At 41.8% G+C, this 22,653-nt stretch overlaps 2 protein-coding genes across 2 annotated transcripts; one reads left to right on the top strand and one right to left on the bottom strand.

Moving 5' to 3' along the window:
- Nucleotides 1-3,393: 3,393 nt before the first annotated feature.
- On the bottom strand, nt 3,394-12,428 carry mon1a (MON1 secretory trafficking family member A). The gene is made up of 6 exons (XM_080000125.1): nt 12,304-12,428; nt 10,313-10,470; nt 6,757-7,155; nt 5,911-6,676; nt 5,212-5,359; nt 3,394-4,461 (listed from the first exon to the last, which is right to left on the bottom strand). The coding sequence occupies exons 2-6, from the start codon at nt 10,440-10,442 to the stop codon at nt 4,321-4,323; spliced, it is 1,584 nt and encodes a 527-aa protein (XP_079856251.1). The 5' UTR covers nt 10,443-10,470; nt 12,304-12,428; the 3' UTR covers nt 3,394-4,320.
- A 431-nt stretch (nt 12,429-12,859) lies between these two features.
- Nucleotides 12,860-21,042, top strand: traip (TRAF-interacting protein; the record flags this gene model as incomplete). Its single annotated transcript, XM_080000134.1, has 16 exons — nt 12,860-12,969; nt 13,591-13,703; nt 13,796-13,853; nt 14,006-14,092; nt 14,207-14,246; nt 14,326-14,453; nt 15,363-15,457; nt 15,956-16,069; nt 16,175-16,262; nt 16,472-16,561; nt 16,647-16,735; nt 17,840-18,004; nt 19,926-19,968; nt 20,059-20,166; nt 20,267-20,317; nt 20,935-21,042. The coding sequence occupies exons 2-16, from the start codon at nt 13,606-13,608 to the stop codon at nt 21,040-21,042; spliced, it is 1,362 nt and encodes a 453-aa protein (XP_079856260.1). The 5' UTR covers nt 12,860-12,969; nt 13,591-13,605.
- Nucleotides 21,043-22,653: the final 1,611 nt, after the last annotated feature.

The raw sequence follows: 22,653 nt of genomic DNA, 5'->3' as shown, positions 1-22,653 counted from the left end.
CTCCACTTCCAGGCGCAGGGGGGCAGCAGGAAAAACTATGGTAGGTTACCTCCAGCTTTGGTAATGGGACAATAGCATCATTAAGATCAGCCACTAGCACCTGCAGAGAGGGAAATAAAAGTACGTAGATATCATTAAGTAGCAGAGTGGCTTTTTCCCTTGTTAAATATGATTCATCAGCTTCCAGATCTTTCCAATGTCGCCTTGAGCCTATGAAAGAAATATCGAGATAATTATTAAGATGGCGAGCTGACCAAAGATAGTGCGGGTAAAATCAATCTCATTCTGCTTAATCATGTTTGTCAGCGACAACGTTATTGAGTCTCATGGCATAATTGTCAGCAGTCACATCAGAGCACAGGTGGACACGAAGACCAAGAAGCATTGCGGTCGTAAAGTGGTGAACGTAAAAGCTTCTGTTGACTCACCAAGAAACATTTAGTGTGAATGTTTACATAATCATAGGGAAGGGAAGGCTGCTGTGGTGTTTGGCAGCGCAGTTTATTGTGAGTGGAACCTTGAGTGCATTGGTTGCCAACGTGGGGCCCGGGGACCACCTCGGGTCCTTCAAGAGCTTCCAGCGGGTCCCCAGGAAAACTATTAATAGTTCAACATCAAAGCTTCTTAATTTATGAGACAATAGTCTCATTGGAGAATGTACAACAATGACTGTTTTTATCCTAGCTTTTCCGTTATCTCTGTGACCATATTATAGACAGGTTGGACGATTGGACTCAATCATATCCAAAAACTAAATCTTTGGGGTCGCAAAGACAAAATCTTATCAAATGGGGTGTGTGGCCTAATACATATATCAAATTGAGGGTCCTGATATGATATGATATGAAACACGTTTCACGGTTCTACACATGCCATTCATAGTTCTGTCATCATGTTTGATTTGTTTTCTGTTTCAGCTTCCTATTGAGTCATGCCATTTTAATGTACACTGAGTGAACAAGCAACCAATTGTTGGCCATTGCGAGCTTTATTTTGAGATGGAAAACTCTATGATGTTTGTAAGATTTCCCATTTTCGAATATAAACCTTACGCAGCGTGCATTTTATGATCACCAGCCCGCGCTTGTCAGTCTGGCAGCTGGAGTCCGACCGAGGAGAAGACGGTGGAACCTCGGTAGGGACTGGTACTCGCACCCAACAGAAGCTGCCAAGTGGATCATTAATTCCACACGCCACAGTTCAGGTTTCCTTCAAAGGCTCGTGCCCCTCTACTTGGCATTCCTGTCACAGCCTTAACGTGCCTTGCAGGGGAAAACATGTGCACGCACTGGTGGTCATACAATGTGCATCTTATAGTCCCAGGTGAAGAGGGGACAGTTTGGAAACGTGCTAGAGAATTTCATTAGTTGTTTAATCCAGGCGGCGAGCGGACAGAAATAACCCAAATTCAATTTCGGGCGTTAAAAACGACAGAAATTCCCACTGTTAACCTCAGTGTCGTACCACAATGTTCAGTGACAAAAAAGCTCCCGTGGCCATACTTGCTGCATTAATAATTCATAGAGTGGCGGCAGATGAAGTGTTAAATTTTAACATTTGCTGCTCCTTGTGAAGCCGTTTTGAGGTTAGAGGTAACAAGGAAAGAAGGCAACAAGGACATGGGTATACATAGTAATGGCACTGATTTACTTCTGCATGCTCATGGTTAATAAAGCAAAGGGCTGAAATTGACTTTCCATTTCCATTTATTCCATTCTATCGTTTCCATTCATTATGCTATTTTACTATGGCAGGTGAGGCATCGGCTTTGATTGGGTCACGCAGCAATTCAGCACAGTGGAGTAAAAGGTAGTAGTGGCAGTGTTATAAAGTAGTAGGAATTAGATAAGCTCTAGTAGTAGCCTAATATAGGAGGTGTGACTAAAATAAAAGGAAATCAGTAGAGATTTCGGTTGTGTCTGTGGCACTGAAATAAATTGGTCAGATCCAATCTAATCAGTGTCTTTACAGTAATTCTGAATTATATATTTTTTTGTAATGGCAGCAAATTATATTCCACTATTTCCCCATATACAGCTGAGAAAATGTATATGTCGTCTTTTTACCATTGAAATCAAGTGCATTCATGTTGTGCAGTATTGTTATAGCCTATTGGTGTTTTTTTTTTTATTGTATTTTATTTTATTTGAATTGTTTATCAGATAAACAATTGGAAAAACATGTGTTTGTTGTTTATGCCTAAATATTCACTTTATCTATTTGTGAATAAACAACAAACACATGTTTTTTCAATCCATACTGAGCAAGGCACTGGTCCCCCGCCTGAGACGCCGGTGGACCAGTGCCTTGCTCAAGGGCACTGTGATGACTGTGTGGACGCTCCAGTTATATTTGCTTATTTGGTTCCGTAACAGATTACTAGGCTACATTGTGAGGCTGCACAGTGTAGTCTATTCATCTCTTACAATAGAATGCTGTTGCAAGATAAGAGCAACAGGCGAATATCAATCACACCTTTAATTCCAAATTCACAACCCAACCCTGATTGTAATAAAGTTGATAATAATATTATCAATACTAGACCCCATAATATTGCTGAAAAACGAATGCTCTCCAGATGAATATTAAATTAAAAGGATCTTACCTGTATGGGCCAGTCAACAGCTATGGTATGAATTTAAGAATATATATATATATCAATAGCTATAGTATATATATATATATATTCCACGCGGATGTTGGTTCTCGGTTGGAAAAAAAATGAAAAAATAGAAGACTTTCTCGGGGAAAGTGTACGTTTACTCAACAAATAGCCCGCGTATTTGGTGGAGTTTTTGTTGTTGTTTTATAAGAAAAATCACATATTACCGCCGGTAAAAAAAAAAAAACCCCAAACATAACAGGCGCTCAGTCCTGACGGGAAACGACTTGGATGTAACTTCATTCTGACTCCCGTGCTTGACGCTCCTCCTCCGGAGAAACACGCACACGTCGCTGGCTTCATCAGTTAGTTATGCAATATCTTTCTCTGTGGGCTTTAATGTGTATATTTAGACACATATTTTCATAAGTGAATACATATGAATTTATACTGAGTTTTAAAGCTGATGTACTTTATATTAATCTTTGTTATATTTGTATGTTTTGGTGATTCTTCTAAATATATTTATCCTATATTTTATTTTATCCATGACCATCATTTATTATTCAAAATGTATTTTGTCAAAGAAAATATATGAAAATATGTAAGACAATAATAATAATAATAATAATAATAATAATAATAATAATAATAAACGAATAATTTAGCTTAAATTCCTTTGACGACCCCTAGGGGGCAGTGGACCCAAATTTGGGAACCCCTGTGCTCAATCCAAAGAAATTACAGATAAAGATAAAAATCCCATGTGAAATCAAACCTGCAACAGAGTGTTAGCGTCACACTAGTCATTTATTATACATAATTGTACACAGTATTATCTCAATGTGGACTGTGAGTCATAAGGAGCATCAGTTAAGGCACAAGCCGAAAGCAGACCCACAACGCTGAAATCCAAAACTGAAGAAAACCTGGTTTCCTATGAAATACACAAAACCTTTGGTGCAAGAAAGGTTTTTTGTTTTTTTTAGTTCTTCCCCATTTTCAGCTAAAACAGAACAAACATTTGAAGGCAACGGGAAGGAGGAACATTGTCACCCCCATCTTCCTGGAAAAAAACCTTGTAAAGATGCAATGGAAAGTATATCTGCAGTAGCTCAGTAGTTTCACTTTAACATTTTCAGTTGACGCGGACCACACAAGCGTACATGTGCATAATATTTTAATGGGCCACCGCAAAACCAATGCGACCGAAATGTTCAAAGGACGCCGGGGTCACAGAGTAAAACGGTAGACGCCTGGAATGGGGTGAAACAGATCGACCATATCGCACATTTTTCAACACAGACATTCCGATTTTTTTTTGATCCTTCAAAATGTCTTATTGCTTTAAGAAAACAAACACAACAAAGGGGAATGTGATATTACGATCTATGACAGTGAAAGAATCATTACTGGGAAAGGAAAAAAAACCCATCAACAGCATCTTCATTCCAGGATATGTTAAAATATATATATTTTTTCTAATTCTAACGGGGCTTAAAACGAAGCGGCCATTTGCCCTCGTCAGTCACATGTCTGTGTATTAGATCAGGGGGATTCTAAAGTGTACGATTCATGATGGATAGACTCCATCATGAATCTTACACTTTAGAATCCCATTTGTACCACAGCAGCAGCTTTCAGTAGTTCATCGGGACTGGGCTCCGGGATGATGGGGATGGGGCCGGCGAAGCTTCTTTTTGCGGTGCAGTGAGGGCTCAGTAGGTGAGCGGGGTGAGGATGAAGAGCCGCTCTTCCTCTCTCCGGATCCACTTGAGCAGCTTGTTGACGGCGGACAGAGCGAGGGCCTTGGTGCCCAGCGGCGTGAAGCAGAGGTAGAGCTCGAAGCCGCTTGTCACCTGAGGGAACAGCACAGAGAGGGGTTCAGAACCACTCAAAGGTTACCAGCTCCCACCTCAGGTTGTTTGGCTTGAAGGGGACGTCACCATGTCAAGTGGCGTTCCACCCTGTAGGGGGCGACAAGGTCAAGTCGATTTAATTTGAGGTACAGGTGGAGCACCACCTCACTGAATTAAAAAATAAAAATAAAAGACATTTACACTAATTGCACAACTTTCATCATGTGAATTTGTTAATACTGTTGTGTATGATTACTGCTTATTTTTGTGGTTCATTTCCATTCTGTTTACTGTTAAATTTTAGGTCTGTTTTTTGTCCTTTTTTTTTTACTTATATTTATTTTTTTGTCAATGGGTTTGTTGTACATGAACAATTTTTTTCTCAGCTTTCTGGTTCACTGCTAGCTTTATTTTATCAGTTTATTTTACCCTTTTTTTTCTTATATTTTTCCACTTATATTTGAATTTGTTGTACATTTTTCATTGTTTTTTTTCTGTTATTTTTTAGGTTGTATATTTTATTGTTTATCATTAGGTTTGGTATATATTGTCATATTTTCAACACGGGGAATTCTGAATAGGGGCTACAATTTACTGGGCAGTGCACTGTGCAGGGTGTAGGGACTGTGTGCATTGGAACGCACCCGTCATCCTCCACGGTAACAGAGTTTTGGGACAGAGCCAGTGAGAGGACAGGGAAGTGGGAGTGACAAAAGAGTGACGCCCCAACAGATTGACCGCCAGGCTTACCCACGCTAGCAGGTTTTCGGTTTCACCGCAGTGATAGATGGAGCGCAGGGGTCTGGTGGGATGGTGCAGGCGGCTGTGGAGGTCCTGATACAACCCCATTAGCATCTCCTGCTCCTCCTCCCCCTGGTAAACCATGGGGAGCTCGGGGCTGGGGTCACAGCGAACGGAGGGAAAAATATTAAATTATTAATGAATGTGAATGCATCCAGGTTGCAGGTTCTACACTAAAAAATAAAAGGCAGCAGCTTAATTTATTTCAAAGCTTTTTAGAGGTTGAAATGTAAAGCATGTGAGAAATGATATTTTTTATCATGAAAATAAAATATCATAAGTGTTCAAGTTCAAGTTCAAGTTCAAGTTCAAGGAATGCAGTGAAATGTCATGACACCTGGTGATTACGCACAATAAGCTCTATAAGCTCTAAAAATACTAAAACATACCAAAATGTGCGTAATCGACACAAGGTGCTCACGCAGGCAGCCGCAAGGGGAGGCGCCACAATCGTGATTCTGGGTTCTATAAGTTGTATTGCAAGTTGAGAAGTTGAACTGTGTTTCAGCAATGACAATAAGTCAACTGAGAGTTTGTGAGCGGGGACTCACAAAAAATTCAATAAGCATCTTTTTTTTAAATTTTGGCATTTCTTTGCAGTCATTGTTGATATGAGGCCTAATTTCAAAGCCAGTAGTTTTGTCATACCTGGTGTACAGCCCAGAGCTCTTGGATTTGTACAGGAAGTGCCTGAGCTCCGGGATCCCAACCTGATCCACAGAGTAGCTGGGGCTCTTCAGCGCCTCCTTCAGAGCCTGGTAGGCACTGCGCTTGCTCAGCCTCTCCAGGAAGCGCTGCTTGCAATAGGAAAGATTAAAAAAGTCTTCCCGGTCGGTGGAGACCAGGATGAGGCACAGGTTGGACGCCGGCTCCAGGTAAGAGATGTGCGCGTGAAAGAAGCCCGCCATGTTGAACTTGGGCAGACAGATGGGTGTCCAGCCCTCACCCTCGCGGAAGGACGAGGACGAGCCCACCAGGTTGAAGACCAGGTGCAGGTCCATGTGGTGCAGGTACTGGTCCTTCTTCCGTACCAGCGTGACCAGGCGGTCCCCAACCAGCAGGATGGAGAACACCAGGCTCTCGGCCTTAGCGGCCTGTAGGCTCGAGGAGACGGCGTCCCGGGTGGAGCTGGCCATGGGGAGGCAGGTGACGGCACTGAGTAACAGGCCCGGGTCGCGGTCCAGCCGGCGCAGCAGGTTGTCGGTGAGGTGCTCGGAGCCGGCCAGCAGCCGGCGCAGGTCGTAGTTCTGCTTGTGCTGAAAGATGTGGTTGAGCTGCGTGAGGGTTAGCATGCTGACGATCTGGTAGTAGATGTACTGCAGGTCCCGCAGCAGTTCCTTGTCGGACTGGGAGGTACGTGACACACCCACCAGCACCAGGGGGCTCTTGCTGAGGAAGACCACCTTGTATCCATCTGGTGGGAAAAGCAACGGCAGAGTTACCAACATCTTAAAACCTCTCTGACTCTGAATTTAAACTGCGGTGTTCACCGACCTGCGTGGATGGAGCGGATGATGTTTTTTCCGGCCTCGACGAAGGAGACCAGAGCCATCATCACTCCCATGGTGCTGGAGAGCGCCTCCTCCGTGCCGTAGCGGGTGTAGATGGGCTTGCCGGCCTCGCTCAGCACAAAGATGTGCTTCCTATGGCTACGCCATGCCTCGCTGCAGACGTCCTCGTCTTTGGTCTTGCTCTCCGAACGGGGTTTCTCCTTCTGGGACACCTTCACCTCTGCGGTCTTGTCCTCCACCGGCGCCCCGAGTTCCTCCTCCGACTTGCTCTGCTCAGAATCCCCATCGCTCTGCAGCTCTGTCGGCGCCACGTCCTCAACCTGCGCAGTCAGGTCCTCAAAGGACTGGGAGTGGACGAACATGGCGCTCTTCTGGCCCGCGCCTGCGCACATTCACATCATGAAGCTTGGACTTGCACAGAATGAATGATTCAGCATGCAGTGTCAAGTATTTTCTTGAATAAATTGATGTACTTTGCAGAGCAGAGATAAAAAGGGGAATTTGTGAACCAGGATTCACTATTACTCAGTTATACACTCCTAGACTCCTCCGCATTCATTTCCAGATTTAGCAAAGTACACAGGCACAATGGAAACAGTTTCCACTCCCGGGAATTCCATTTAAATAATCGGCCTTGGAATGTATTATATTGTACACAACATAAGTTGGGACAGTCCGACATGCTTTGATTATGAGTGGGATCATGTCATGAGATGCATGATTAGGAACACCAACCTTATTTAGGGAATCTGTTTAAACAGATTAAGCAGAATAGCAGGTTCAGAAACACACAACACAGCTAAACATAAACATTACATTTCTTATTTCTTAAGTGTTAAAACGACGCATTGAGCTGGGCGCTTTAATTCCAGTTTTCAGAACAAGCTGTGAGGTCGTCGGGAAACCAAGAGACATGCGATTTCAAAATAGTCCAAAAAATGACCCTTTTGGACAATTTTAGGTTTTCATCTCACACTTTTATCTGATTCGTCCTTTGAGCCTTGAGCCTCATGGACAAAACGTCCAAGATGTCTTGTATCTGGGTCACTTGAAAATCCAATGAAAATCCAAAAAAGTCTTTTGCCAAGTCTTTTAAGGTCCAAAAAGTTATTTTCATCATCACAGAGAAGATGGAGGGTTTTATTTTAGCTAGTGGTGGCAATATTTTGATAACCTAAATTCGGTAATCATTAGGTAACTACATGTCCTCTGCTACCAAAAACAACCAATGGAAAAAGAAAAAGAAAACAGCAATAATTAAAACTTCATATCTGTAAAAGCAGTTAGTAAACACTGAGATTTCCCACTGCTTCTTGGACACAATAATTGTGTCGAAGCAGCCTGTGCACACACACACACACACAAACGTGGGCATACAAACACACGCACACGCGCACACAGACAGAGACACAGACACAGACACACACACACACACACACACACACACACACACACACACCATTGTCTATCCCAACCAGTTACATGGACAAAGCCTGGAAAACTTGTCACATGATTAAACTTTTGGCTTTGAAATTTGCTTTGAAATAGGAAAATATTAAGCATCCAAGTCAAGATAGAGAGTGCATTTTAGTTCATCCACAACATCGGAACAAATCAACAGGAAAAAGCATGAATACACAATGACAATGAGAACGCATTCTGCTGTTCCAAACATTTCATTGTCCGAACCCAGACCTCCATAAAATAGGATTTCTCACCATCTTCATCACTGCTAAGTCTGACACTGCATAAGTGTCTCTGGGGCGGTTTGGCAGACAGGGTTTAATCTAAATCACGATAAATCCAGAATTTAAAAAATCCTGGCCAGGTTTAATTTAAGCCTTCCCTTAGACCTAGATTAGCTCTAATCTTCCTTCCAGAAATCAGATTTTTTTAAAGGGCAAGTCTGAAGCCTGCTTCACATCGAATGCGTAATCATATCCGACAGTTGGATCCTCCACCCCTAGTGGCCGTCGGACGGACTGCGTCTGGGTTACGCATTTCAAAATAATGTACGTCATGGAAAATGGGAGAGCTTGTTTTTTCTAGCACAAAAGCAAGTAGTTTCTCAGCCGCGCGTTTACCATGTTCCATGAATGAGGACTCCTTTCATATAGTGTTGAGCATAAGTGCAAAAAACAAAACTACGAACAATTTACTTTTATAAAAATAGATTTCTTGATCGTGAAAATGGTGACATCCAACATGAAATACTGGCTCATTTACTTAGTTTTAAGTCCAGTTCCAATAAAAAACTTGACCGACGTCACTTCTGGTCGTACTGTCCAATTGAAAGTTGAAAAATTTTAACTCATCCCGGAGCCTCGTTCGGACACACCGAAATTCCGCACCACAACCCATGACAGCTTTTCGCGTGCAGAACTCTGAAATTATCTGGACTTTACCCGCATGAGCTGTAGGTGTAAACGCAAATGTCCAAAGTATTTGACCTGGACATTAGCTGGACTTTACCCAGCCAGCACCCTAGTACAAAGTCTGTATAACGTCCGATTGAGCGGTATGTGTGAACGGAGCAAGTAAATGTCCAGATCATTCACAGCGGGCGTCTGGACATGTCACATGATGATGACGTCTCTATCATGCGCCAGTTATTTACCTTTGTGCGGATCTTGGTGTACGGAGCGTAGCTGCTGCGTAGGCTTAGGCAGTTTTGCGATTAAATAGTCTACCTGAGATCGACTCCATCGGTTGCGATTGACATTGATGACAGACAATTTTTCAAACATCTTTTTTATCCGACAGGAAAAATCAGAGCATTGAAACGGTGTAAGTGCATTTTACCGTGTTCTGAAACTGGAACGGAGAGAGAGGAGGCTCTCGCCCTCTCCACTAAGTACTGTTCAGAGACTACTCCAGATCCCACTTCCCCCTCTACATTTCCATACAGAAACTTTAAAAAGGGGCAGGTGCTCAAAAAAATCAAAGAAAAGGCACATGGACCCCCAGCTCTAGTTCCGGTTACATCCAAAAACTGGATGTCTTTTACTTTTCTTGTAAATAATAAATCCTGCAGTTCTGCTTTCTTTATCATTCCTTTCCACTCTCTCGTTTATATTGCGGATACGTCCAAATACATGGAGTATCAACAGAAAAAAAGTGCAACTTCTGATTAGTCTGTAGCCTTGTCTGCCATATTGGGTGTGCTGTAAAGCTCAGCAGTGTCATTGCATCACGTCCTGCCTCCTGCACGCTCTACCCAGGCTCCGCCCCTCGGCTAAACCAAACTGATTATTTCCAGGTGGTGTAAACGCATCTGACACGGACATTCTCCGTTTTTTTGCTACATGTGTGAAAGGGCAACTCCAGACAATGTCTGGATAATCAGGTCCAGACATTGTCCAGACATTGTCCAGAGTGCATGTGTAAAAGCAGTTATCGTCTAAGATTTGGCCTAATCCGTGTCCACAACCCCCCCCGGTGTCTAACTCTGGATTTGTATTTGGTAAAAAGAAACGGCGACTGACAAATAATGATCACCCACCCAAAGTATCATTCTAGAAGGAGGAAGAGAACCTCACCTGGCTCGGTCCCCTCCACCAGGCCGGGCGTGGGGCTGTCCGCCCTCTCGATGCGAAGGCGGTCCATAGATGGAAGCGCGCCGTTTTGGACCTCCCATGATGCACTCGCCCTGTTGTCCCCTCCATCCATCACTGCTGCTCCAGACACCGACGCAGACCTGAAAGAGGCAGTATTTCCATGCGACAACATTACAAGTTTAAGCAAAACAAAGCTGCTAAAGGTGAATCTACTATCAATAGCCAGTGAAATAATGACCTTGTTGTTATTGCTTTGTATAAGGGATCATTTAAAGTTTGTCAGATCCATAGTTAACACTTCGTGGTATTTTAGTCTTTTAGTACAATCACCAGATTCCACAATAATCATGTTTCTGTCTTGTTTTAAATGGAATTTAAACTCATTCCATATAGCGCAATAAATAGAAAGTGAATCTGTTGGGTTGAGGAAAATGAACTGTCAATTTTATGTTTAAATGTTCAATGTCAAAAGATAGATCTTCTCTCAGATCTTCTGTAATAGGTAGACATGTATTTATATAATAATAATAATAATAATAATAATAATAATAATAATAATAATAACAAATATAGCTGTAGACTACATACACAGGGTACATTATGGACACCAATTACAAATTTTCGAGTTCCCATAGAACATCAGCTCGTCCTTGTTACTCCTCTTTACGTTAGCATTACGTGTAAAACAAGTTAAATTTTCCAAGTTTCCAATGAACGCAGAATCAACTAATGCAATTACGCGGTGAGTCCTGAGGACACGCAGAATTATTAATACAAGGATACAATTGTTTTGGTTATGACTGAATTCTCTGTGGGAGGAAATCACTCCTGTGGACGTTCCCAGCAACACGGTTCCATTCAACTTTAAAAACTGCATGTCCCTCAGAGGCATTATCAACTTTTCCATCTTTTGGGACTAAAATGAAACAGACACGAATCAGACTTGTTGCTCTGGAGCTGCAAGTGAACTCCAGTTGTGAGAACACAAACACGGAATATGTTTTTGACTGTTTTCGACTCTTTCAGTTTGTGTGTTACGACTGGCTCGAATGCCGATAAATTAACGAGGAACACGGCACCGGGTTGCGAACAAGATGCGAACAGAATGTTTGAATAATTACAAAAAGGGCAGAAGAATAAAATATCAAACGAAACGCTCCACCAATGTCAAACAAGTAATACAATACACACACACACACACACACAGTTTGCAATCACTACAGAGCGATGGATATTCCAGTGTGTTCGTAGCCACAACCTGCACATTTATAACAAATTGGATGATGATGTCACAAAGTGTCCTACTCCACAAACTCATCTCGCTCCACAACCCGAACCCGAAGTTTTAGAACCTTGGCGTGTCAGTGACGCACGAAAGTTTGGCTACTTCCGGTCAAATTGAATTGTGTTTTCACTCATTTCTGCTCCGTACGTGGATCCATGTGGATGAAACGTGCGCCGCGAGATGTCTGCGACCTCCCGGTTGTAACGACACCTCAACCATGTCCGTAGCGGCAGCGGCTGTATCGTTCTATACACTTTAAGCCCGAAAAATGCAAAGGAGAAGGAAAAATAATAATAATCTGAACAATAACAATGGAGTAATAATAATAATAATTTTATTATTAATAATTATAATAATAATCATCATCATCATCATCATCATAATAATACATGTATTATTACAGTCGGTGTAATAATTGAGTACCACAAGAACAACACAAGTACTCTCAACAAAGACTAAACTATGAAAAGGGAATACAACTAGTGAACACATTGTTAGAATGCCAACAAGCATGGGCCATAGAACGCTATCTTACATTTCATCTTTCTCTCCCTCACTTTTACGCGTTCCGCCATCAGAACCCAGAGGAGCAGACCACAGCAGGCTCTTACGGCGGCTAATCTTATCGGACAGCTGCTTATCTGACTTCCACTTTGCTTCAGCGCTACACCAGTGATTGGAGCCTCACCTCGCGCGTCCATATGTCGACGGGTTTGCCTTTCGGACGGAGTCGCTGGATCGCCGCGGCCGCCCGGCTCGTCCGCTTGAAGGGCGGTTAGGAAAACAGTCGCGCCTCGGTCTCGTCCACTGCCCCGCTGGAAAACACGGAAGTGGGAATTGTGGGACGTGGTGTGTTTCTTTTTTTTTTTTTTTTTTTTTTTTTTTTTTTTCTGTGGCAACTGTCACTGAACATCTGCGTGTCTCCGAACGAGCGAAACGAGGCGCGGAAAATTGAAAAGAATAAACGTATCCACTATTCAATCCACTATTATTGGTGAAGTGGCCCGTTTTAATGCGTCGGTGCTGCGTTTTTTTTTTTTTGAACACCCGTAAGGCGACAACAATTAGACGCCCCGCCTGTCTGACGAAAGAACTATTTCATGCACGTTGATATGGATGCACAAATGTAGGAGTTTACAGAGAGCTCTCGAACGCAGCACGGGGGCGGGGCGCAAGATTCGAAGGCGCAGCGCGGAAACCGCCGTGTGGACGGAGCGGCAGCCGCCGTTGCTGAGAAAGTCCGTCTGATGTATAAAGACGTGTCCGTGAAAATGTTTGACGGCGCCTGTTCTCGGTGATTTCAGATGACGCCATGATAATATTACTCAGGACTTTGCAGTTATTTTAACGCTGGGTAAGTGTTCGCCAGCCTTTACGTGCCATAACGCTTGGAGCTGGCCTATGCTAGTAGGCTAAGCTAACGATGGCAGCGAAGGCTGAGTTCTTTGACACAGTTAATTATCCATCGCAGATGCCGGGATTATCTTCGTCAGTTTTGACTTGTTGGTTAGTGGAGTTTGCCCTTTGCTTAACCATTGCGTCTTTTTTGTTTATTAAAGTGCAAATCGATTAACTCGTCTCTGTTGTTGGTGGATTACACTACAAGTCCCAGAGTTCAGTTGGTTTCCCCAACATCCGCGTCACTTTGGGGGTCTTGTTTAATGGATTGATTTTTTATTTTTTTTTTGGTCACTTGAGGTGGCGGGGATATTTTTCAACTGAAGCTGCTGTTTTTGATTGTGTTTATCCATATCGACAGTTTATCGACCACAACTATTCAAAAGAATTCACTTCGGCAGCCTTGCAATTATTGCACCACAGCAATGGAAACAGCATATAGAGGAGCACATACATAACCCACACAATGGAGTGGTTCCAGCTAAACAACATACAAAATACGGGATTTCTTAAAACAAAAGAATCTTCCAGATGAACATTTTAAGTACTTTATCTGCTCTTCTATCCCCGCTTGAAGGTGGTCCATGCAAAGATGCCCGTCCGAGCCTATTGCACCATTTGCTCTGACTTTTTTGACCACTCCAGGGATGTCGCCGCCATCCACTGCGGACATACGTTCCACTATGATTGGTAACTTCAAAAGCCATTATATCTTGGTTAAATGACACCACTCATGTTTATGACCCGTTTAATTATATGTTGCCCCTGCCTTCTTTTACCAGCCTCCATCAGTGGTTTCAGGCAGCGCCGAACAAAACCTGCCCGCAATGTAGAAAGCAGGTACGATTGCAATTTATATGATTTACAGGGAATTTACTCACTCCATAAGGAAGAATGTTCACACCATGCATTTGACTGAAACCACCCACACTACCTACACAGAGCGGCTTGATTGAGGGAGGTCTAAATTCTCTTAATTCTGCCAAGAACAGGTTAGCACCAGACACATTATTGCCAAGCTGTTCTTTGACGTTGGTGGAGAAGAGGATGGGGCACGAGTGGATCCGATGAGTTTAAGGGTACCTGAGCGCCCAAGCACGAACCATGAATGACACTCCACACCATTTGCTTGTAGAGCAGGATTCCTTCAAGCCTTTTATCCCAATTATGGATTATTTATATTTCTTCCTCAGAATGAACTCGATCGCATAAAAGTCCTGCTAAGTACAAAAGGTAAGGATTTTTATGAACACAGAACTTAGTGATGCCTGTAGAAGTGATCTTTGATCTCTATCTTGTGCTTGATTTGCAGTAAAAGAATCGACAGAAAAACAGAACAAGGTGGACAACTTGAAGAACACGGTGGACAGGCAGAGGAGAGACCTGGACAATGTGAAGAAAGAATATGCAGAGAAGGACATGCTCTGTTCTGCTCTCAAGGTAAGTTGTTTTAGCTTGGACATGTAAAACCCATGGTCCATTGTGGACTAGGGCCAAGTGGAAGGAATTTATTAGCACAATGATCATATAGAATGACTCAATATCTGCCTATACGGAACAAAAAAAACTACAAAGAAAGTTCATCCCATTGAACTACATGGAAATAACAGATGTGACATCAGACCAAAACTGTAGCTTTAAAAACAAAAACAATCCCTAGAATATCTCTAACCTCACATAATACATTTCAGGTGATATGTGCTCATTATTTTAAGCTATGAAATAATCAGTTACAACATTATACAGGGTTCTTACCAGGTCCTTGAGGTGCTTGACTTTCACTCTCAGAAATTTAAGTGCTGAAAATAGCCCCTTTTGTGCTGGAGTGCTGAAAGTCCTTGAAGAAAAGCTGATGATTGAAAACCTGTGATATTCCACCTGGTCATTCCGAAATCGCTTTTAAGACATAGATTATGCCCGGGAAATGTACATTTAATCCAGCATGTTTGGAAACAGACACTTAGATAGTGTCTACACACAATAGTAGATGACAATGGGATTAATAATATAACATAGCTATAATAGATATATTAATATAAATAATAGACAATGAGATTATTATTATATTTAAATAATATAGATCACATTGAAAATGTACTTGGAACCTGAAAAAAATTGTGTTTTAAAAAAACTGCTTAAAAGTCCTTGAATTTCATCTTTTAATGCCAGAATGAACCCTAATTATATGACAATTGATAAAATTATCCTACACAATGTTTTGAAAATATTGCTATAGTGGTTCTCAGCATATACTTCTCCCAGAGTATATGGAAACGCGCTTTTTTTTGTTTGTTTGTTTGTTTGTTTTTGTTTTTTTATCGTTATTGCTCATTTATGATGTGTTCACAGAAACAGATGACGTACCTGGAGACCCAACAGAGCGATGCACAGGCTGCCAAGGAGGAGGCCCGAAGACTGAAGACAAAAATGAAAACTTACGAAAGGTACCTGGATACATGCATCATTCCTCTGCTCACATCCTCTTATTTCTATTTTGTATTCCCATTCGGTATATTACCTTTTTACTCTTATTTTATTCAATTTACTAACTGAATTATGTTTCAGGAATCAGTTAGTTCAGTTAGTTTAGTTAGTTAGTTAATTACTTAGCAATTGTGTCCTTGTAGTTATTGTGCATAATCTCCGGGTGTATTGCAATTACATTTCACTACATGTATGTATGCTCGTATGTATATGTACTGTATTTGATAAATAAACATCTAGAACCTTGATTCATTTATAAAAGCTTTGGATAAGGATACATACAACACAATAAAATTTGTTTTTTATATTTTAAGAGGCTGAATTTCTTTCATCAGAGGACAGATCTTGGAGTGTCTTACTTAACATGGAATTCTATAATTAGTTTACGTATGTTATAACCTAGCGCTGTCCTAGTCCAGAAACACTGTAATGCCCTGATGTCACTGTGTTGGTCTCAGCTTGGACCGGTTGCTCCAGGGCCAGAGGGACGAGGTGGAGTCCATGATCACAGACATGGGGGTCGGCCACTCTGCCGTAGAGCAGCTCTCCATCTACTGCATCTCCCTCAAGAAGTAAGCTCCCCTAAATGCGTGGAACTCAGCAGCATTGGCTAACAGTGCACATGTTGGCCAATCATGCAGCACTACATAGCATGTTAATCATGTCTGTCTTTATAGGGAGTATGATAACATAAAAGGCAGCCTCAGGGCTTCAAACGACATGTGTGAAAAGCTGAAGAGAGAAGTCTTTGCGTCCAGCAATAAGGTACCAGACTAGTTTATTGAGAAAGATGTGTGAAGGATAAAGGGAATCAACGTGTGTGTGTGTGTGTGTGTGTGTGTGTGTGTGTGTGTGTGTGTGTGTGTGTGTGTGTGGGTGGGTGGGTGGGTGGGTGGGTGGGTGGGTGGGTGGGTGGGTGGGTGGGTGGGTGGGTGGGTGTGGGTGGGTGGGTGGGGGTGGGTGGGTGTGTGCAGTTGCAGAAAGCCACGGTGGAGATGAGTCGGACCAAGGAGGACATGAAGGCCGTTCAGAACGATCTAGCCAACGCAGACAAAGAGATCACTGTGAGTCGTCTGTAACCCCGTGTTTTGTATCGGTTCCGATCGAAATTCGTGGTTTGCCATGCGTTACTTTGTGCTTCCCCTAAAGAGTCTGAAGAAAAAGGTGGAGTTCCTCCAGAAGAGCCTCAGCACGCCGACACGGACTAATGAAGTTCTCAATCGGCTGGTGTTTGAAAGGTTTGTTCTAAGGCCTGGGGGACTGGGGCATCTCGCTTAGAAAGAAAATCAATATAAAGTAATCTAAATATGCTGACAGCTTCTCAATACATTAAGAAATTGGTTCCTGAAGCCCATTTTTAAGTTGTTAGTATGGCTGACATCTTAATTAACGATTAATTGCCAACTAAATTATTGCAATTAGCCTTTTAATTGTTTCACCGTGACAGTAGAAGTCTATAATAGTGTAAAAATACACATCCAACCTCTGATGAAGGGAAACATAAAAAAATGGTAATTCATTTTTCTCAACCTAACTGATAGAAACCAAACTCAAATTCTATTTTTTTTTTTCTAACATTTCCTTAAAATTCCCTTGACATTTGGATGGAAACATATTTTTCCTTTTTTACTAAATGATAGCGATAAGCTCAAATAATTGCGTTCAGGTGGCTAAGTTATAATTGTGCCAACTCTAGTTTATAATCACAAATGTTTTTCGTAACTCAGATTCTGGTGGGTCTGTAGTCGATTCGATTTCTATGTCCATTGGCTGAAACGGCGTACTAAACAAATTCTAACGGCTCTTTGAAAGTCTCCTATTTGAATGGAAGACATGAATGTTTTTTTGTCCATTTTTTAGACTTATATTTAATGTTTTGTCATTTGCTTTATTGTATATCTTAGGTTCAGTTTTGTGGTTCACTGCTAGCGTTATTTCTTTAGTTATTGTATATGACCAAATTTTTTCAATTAAATCTTTATTAATTTATTTTTTGAGGTCGCTTGTATTTAGAAATTGTATTTATTATTATTATTATTATTATTATTATTATTATTATTATTATTATTTATGTATTTAGTTACTATTGTGTTTCAGTTTTTTTTAGGGTATATATTTATCATTAGATTAAGTGTATATTTCCAAATTTTCCGTATTCCATATATTGCCATTTTCTTCTTTTATTTTTTTTTATTCCATTGTTTTGTTATTATTTTTTTTCCCCACATTTTTCATATAAGATGTTGCTAACACTGGAATTTCCCTCTCAGGATCTAATCTATATGACAAAACGCCTCCGGGTGTCACTCACCAACGTCTCCTCCTCTCATCCCGACACTCAGCCCCGCACCACTGGAGCTGAAGCATCCCCGGCTCCACCAGCCCATGGACAGCGAGGACATCGACCTCAACGTCACCTACGAGATCGCCACGCCCGACGAGGCCAGCAGGAGGCCCACGCATTTCCCGTCCAAGAAGATTCGTTTGGACCCCGATGCCAGTGAAATGTAAATTAAATCTAGCATCGTTGGAAAGAGACACATATAATAGTAGATGACAATGAGATAAATAATGGATGGATAATGGATATACAAAAATCAGCCACAACATCAAAACCACCTCCCTAATATTGTGTAGCTCCCCCTTGTGCCGCCAAACTAGCGCTGACCCATGGAGGCATGGACTCCACAAGACCTCTGAAGGTGTCCTGTGGTATCTGGCACCAAGACGTTGGCAGCAGATCCTTTAAGTCCTGTAAAACCGCTTTTACACCAAAAGGGTTTTCCTGTGTTTTGTAAACCCAGGTAATCTTGCCAATTTTAGGTGATTTAATTAATTAATTTTAGGGTTCTTTGCTGTGCTCCCCACAGAGCAATCCCCAAACTTACAACATTTCATGGTCCCCCATGCGGGAAAAAAAGTCAATAACTTCAGATTTTGGATTCTAAATGGGATATGGAATGATACGAGGATATTCCTGTCTATTTACGCACTAACATCCAGAACTTCCAAGAGCGTCGCATCACGCAGGTAAAGGGGTCAAAATTAGTTGGTCGACCTGGGTCTTCTTTATACATCAGAGCTGATCGGAGGTGGAGACTTGAACTTGATGCGAGCGGTTACCTGTAGCTGCTCGCATCAAGTTCAAGTCTCTTATGCTGGCCTACAGAGTGATTGCTGGGAATGCTCCCGCCTACTTAAATGCTCTTGTAAGAGCACATGTTGCCCCCCGGATGCTGCGCTCATCAAATGAGCGTCGCCTGGCTCTGCCGGCCGTACAGCCACGGCAATCCAGGCTATTCTCATTTGTAGTTCCACGTTGGTGGAACGAGCTGCCAAAAATGACCAGAGCAGGGACCTCCCTCTCTGTCTTTAAGAAGCACTTGAAGACCCAGCTCTTCAGAGAGTACCTCCTCTCCTGACATACAATAACTAAGCACTACCTAGCACCTACCTATTGTTACACTAATGTCTCTGTTGCAATGTAGCTTGAATGTTATTCTCCCTTGTAAGTCGCTTTGGATAAAAGCGTCTGCTAAATGACTAAATGTAAATGTAATGTGAATGTGGAGCAGTTTTGAACCTGTGTCTATTGCAGGGTCATTTGACCCGGGACTGAAACCCGGGTTTTTCACTTTCCCACTAATGACTTAATGCCAGATGTTAGCAGATGCTACAGGGTTTTTGGTGCAATGGGAAAGGGGTATAGGTTGCGAGGTGGGGCCCCCATGGATCGGGCTTGTTGTTCCAGCACATCCCACAGATGCTCAATCAGATTGAGATCTGGGGAATTTGGAGGCCAAGAGAACACCATCCTGAACATTTTTTTCAGTGTGGCAGGGCGCATTATCCTGCTGAAAGAGACCACTGCCATCAGGGAATACAGTTGCCATGAAGGGATGTACTTAGTCTGAAACAATGTTTAGGTATGTGGTACGTGTTAAAGTAACATCCACATGAATGCCAGGACCCAAGGTTTCCCAGCAGAACATTGCCCAGAGCATCACACTGCCTCTGCCAGCTTCCCTTCTTCCTGTAGTGCATCCTGGTGCCATCTCTTCCCCAGATAAACGACACACACGCACCCAGCCATTAACGTTAAAAAGAAAACGTGATTCATCAGACCAGGCCACCTTCTTCCATTGCTCCATGGTCCAGTTCTGACTCTCATGTGCCCATTGTAGGAGCTTTCGGTGGTGGACGGGGGTCCACATGGCGTCTGACCGATCTGCAACTATCCAGTAGAGATGCACTGTATAGCATAGAATAAGGCAAACATTTTATTATTGTATTTGTATTAAATCAGTATGCTCACTCAGTTAATTGTATTCAAAGCACTTGGTCTTGTGTTTACTTCACAAAGTTCTGTATGAATGAATGGTGCGATCTACACAAATAAAGTTCATTGTCAACTTTCTTCTTCACCAGTTCATCCGGAAGCCGACACAGAGAGAACAGCTCAGGAAGCAAGGTAGCTATGGAATATCAACTCATCTGTCAAGCGCATATTTATTTTGTATGTTTGTTTTGTTTTTAATCATCTGCCAACGTCACCCACTAGGCTCCAGGCAGTGAAGGCTCCACCGATCCCTTCTTTAGGAACTCCCTTCTGTTCAGAAAGAAGACGTTCGGCAGCATGCTGGAGCCTCAACGGGCCAAAGCCGGAGCTGTATGTCCACTTGGAACTCTGCTCCTGTTCACCTCAGTGTGACAAATTCTTCCGAGTCTGATTTGAATGGTTTTGATTGACCAATATGTCGTCGTTCCAGGTGAGAAGTGGCTATGACGGATTAGGAGGACGCACTAAATTCTTCCAACCTGTATCCTTCTGATTGTTACCGTGGGAAAGGGGTCTTAACAGCACTGCAGACCAGTGTGGCTTTCTGGGAACTTGCTTAAGTCATATGCATGCTTTAGCATGTCAAAAATGTTTGAAGGTATCATCTGTAGATATCTTGTTTTGTTTTTTTTTCTTTTCATATGCTTCTTGTGAGAAAAATATGGGTGGGGACTGAAAGGCAGGGTTCTTCCCAGGTGCTTGAAGTGCTTGAATTTTGACCTAAAAAAGTACAGAAATACCTTGAAAATAGCCCCTTTTGTGCTGAAGTGCTAGAAAATTCCTTGGGGGAAAAAACGCGATAATTTGAACCCTGTGATATTCCCCCTGGTCGTGTTATTCAAATTGTAACGTAATACAAATTTTCCAGAATTGCTTTTACGATGTAGATTATGCCAAGGAATTGTACATTTATTCCAGCATGGTCAGAAATAGACACATAAAAGTAGATGATACTTGGAAGTCCTTCAATTAAATTTTGTAATGCCAGAATGAACCCTGGAAAGGCATATCCAGATAAACGTGCTTGCATAGTTATTAATCCTTTAATTTGCCTATAGTGTGTTGTATGCTCGTTATTCCTTGACCAACCACCTCCAGTCTCCTTTGTCGGGGATTCGCCCTCTGGTGAAGGCTAAAAGGAAGAAGGTGTCCAGGCCTCCTCTCAAGCTTCCCACCTGTCTCACTTTGGACAACTTCCTGGAGTAAACCGCCAGCTCAGTAGAAGATATGTTCTCTTTATCTTTTCCACAAAGGAACCAGTTTTCCTGCTTTTTATAGCACCGGGACAGAAGTTCATCAAACTACATGAATAACCTTTATATTTATATCTGTTATTTGAATTTGCCATAGGTCTTATTTTTGCATGTCAGAAACCTGTGGATATGTATGTGGAAATGATAGATGAACCATTGACTGAGGTAGCGTCTGTGTTTGTGTGTTTGTGTGACAGAATTTGTAGTTTGACTGATGGGACACCAGTGACCCAGATTATGCACATGAGTAATTATTATTACTGCATTAGAAAAATGAGCAATTTATCATCTCTGACTAACTCAAACAGTAATCTTTCGCACCCATACCCCCACAGGGCTGTAGTGCTGCTGTATTCATTTTTTAAGTGTGAGTGAAATAAAATATTTTTATTTTTAAGATAATTATGTGTTGGATAGAGTCTGATTTAAGTCATAGATTGACACTAAGTAGTGATGTGCTGCAGAGGGCAGTGCAGGCAATGTTTTGCATGCAGCTTCAACTTGAGAGAAAAAGCTTTTTGCTTCACCCATTTGAAGGGAGTATCCTGTGATAGCACAGAAGGTATTCCTTTGTTTTATTCGAAACAATCCTTATTTTGTAAAAACCTGAGCTGAACGTACATTGTGATCAAGTAACAGAAAGTACACCGCAAATAACTCACTGGTGAACAATGATATTTTTAATTTATCCCATTCAACCCCCCTGGTTTTTAAGAATTATAAAACAAAAACTAATGTGTACAAAAATCAAATATTTGCAGTAGAGTGGGACCTGAACATTTATGGTACGAAATGGAAATTTAAACCGATGGCGTGAACATCTTGTGAATTGGCATTTTTATATGAAGCATGATTTTTTTTTGTGATACAAACTCCAGGAAAATACAAGAAAATGCACCTCTGTTTTTTCACTAAATGTCCCCATTCAATGACAGGAAATTTCACTTTTCAGTACCAGTTTTGTTGAGCATGGATTTACTGTTCGTACAGTCTGTTATATTTGTTGTATGATAGTTACAGTACATACTTAATGCTGTTATCAAATAACTGTCCGAATGATGGTGTTTAGAAACGTGTCTTCTCACTTGGTATTGACCTTTGTATTTAAATAACTGCAGGATGAAAGTTCCCAGTTCCTTCCACCAACGTGGGTAGAAAAGTCATTGCACCAAATAGCAACAATACAGTAGAAACATTCATGTACATACAAAACAATCCATGCAGTGTTGGACATTTTTAAACCACAAAACCTTATGATTTGCTACACATTCTTCTGAAAGGGGGGAAAAAAGGTTACCATTTCAAAAGTACTTGTTGCTATAAATTGTGCATTCTATGGATGAAATAAACTAACATTGTCTCCTCATTGAGATGTAAAACCCAAAGTTTGACATTTTTCAGGATGGCTCGAAATCCTTCATGTTTTTCAACCAGGGCCATCCTTTTTAGTTGTCCATCTCGGAAACAATACGTTGAGTTAGTGCAGTAATATAAGGGCATTTTTGCTCATTTTAGTGTTCCGTTACATATGTGACAACACGTGGGCAGAGCGTTGACCCTCAAG

This window comes from Zeus faber, assembly GCF_960531495.2.
Source record: "Zeus faber genome assembly, chromosome: 5".
NCBI lineage: Eukaryota > Metazoa > Chordata > Actinopteri > Zeiformes > Zeidae > Zeus > Zeus faber.
Note: the sequence above shows the minus strand (reverse complement) of the source record. Positions and strands in the feature narration are given on the sequence as shown.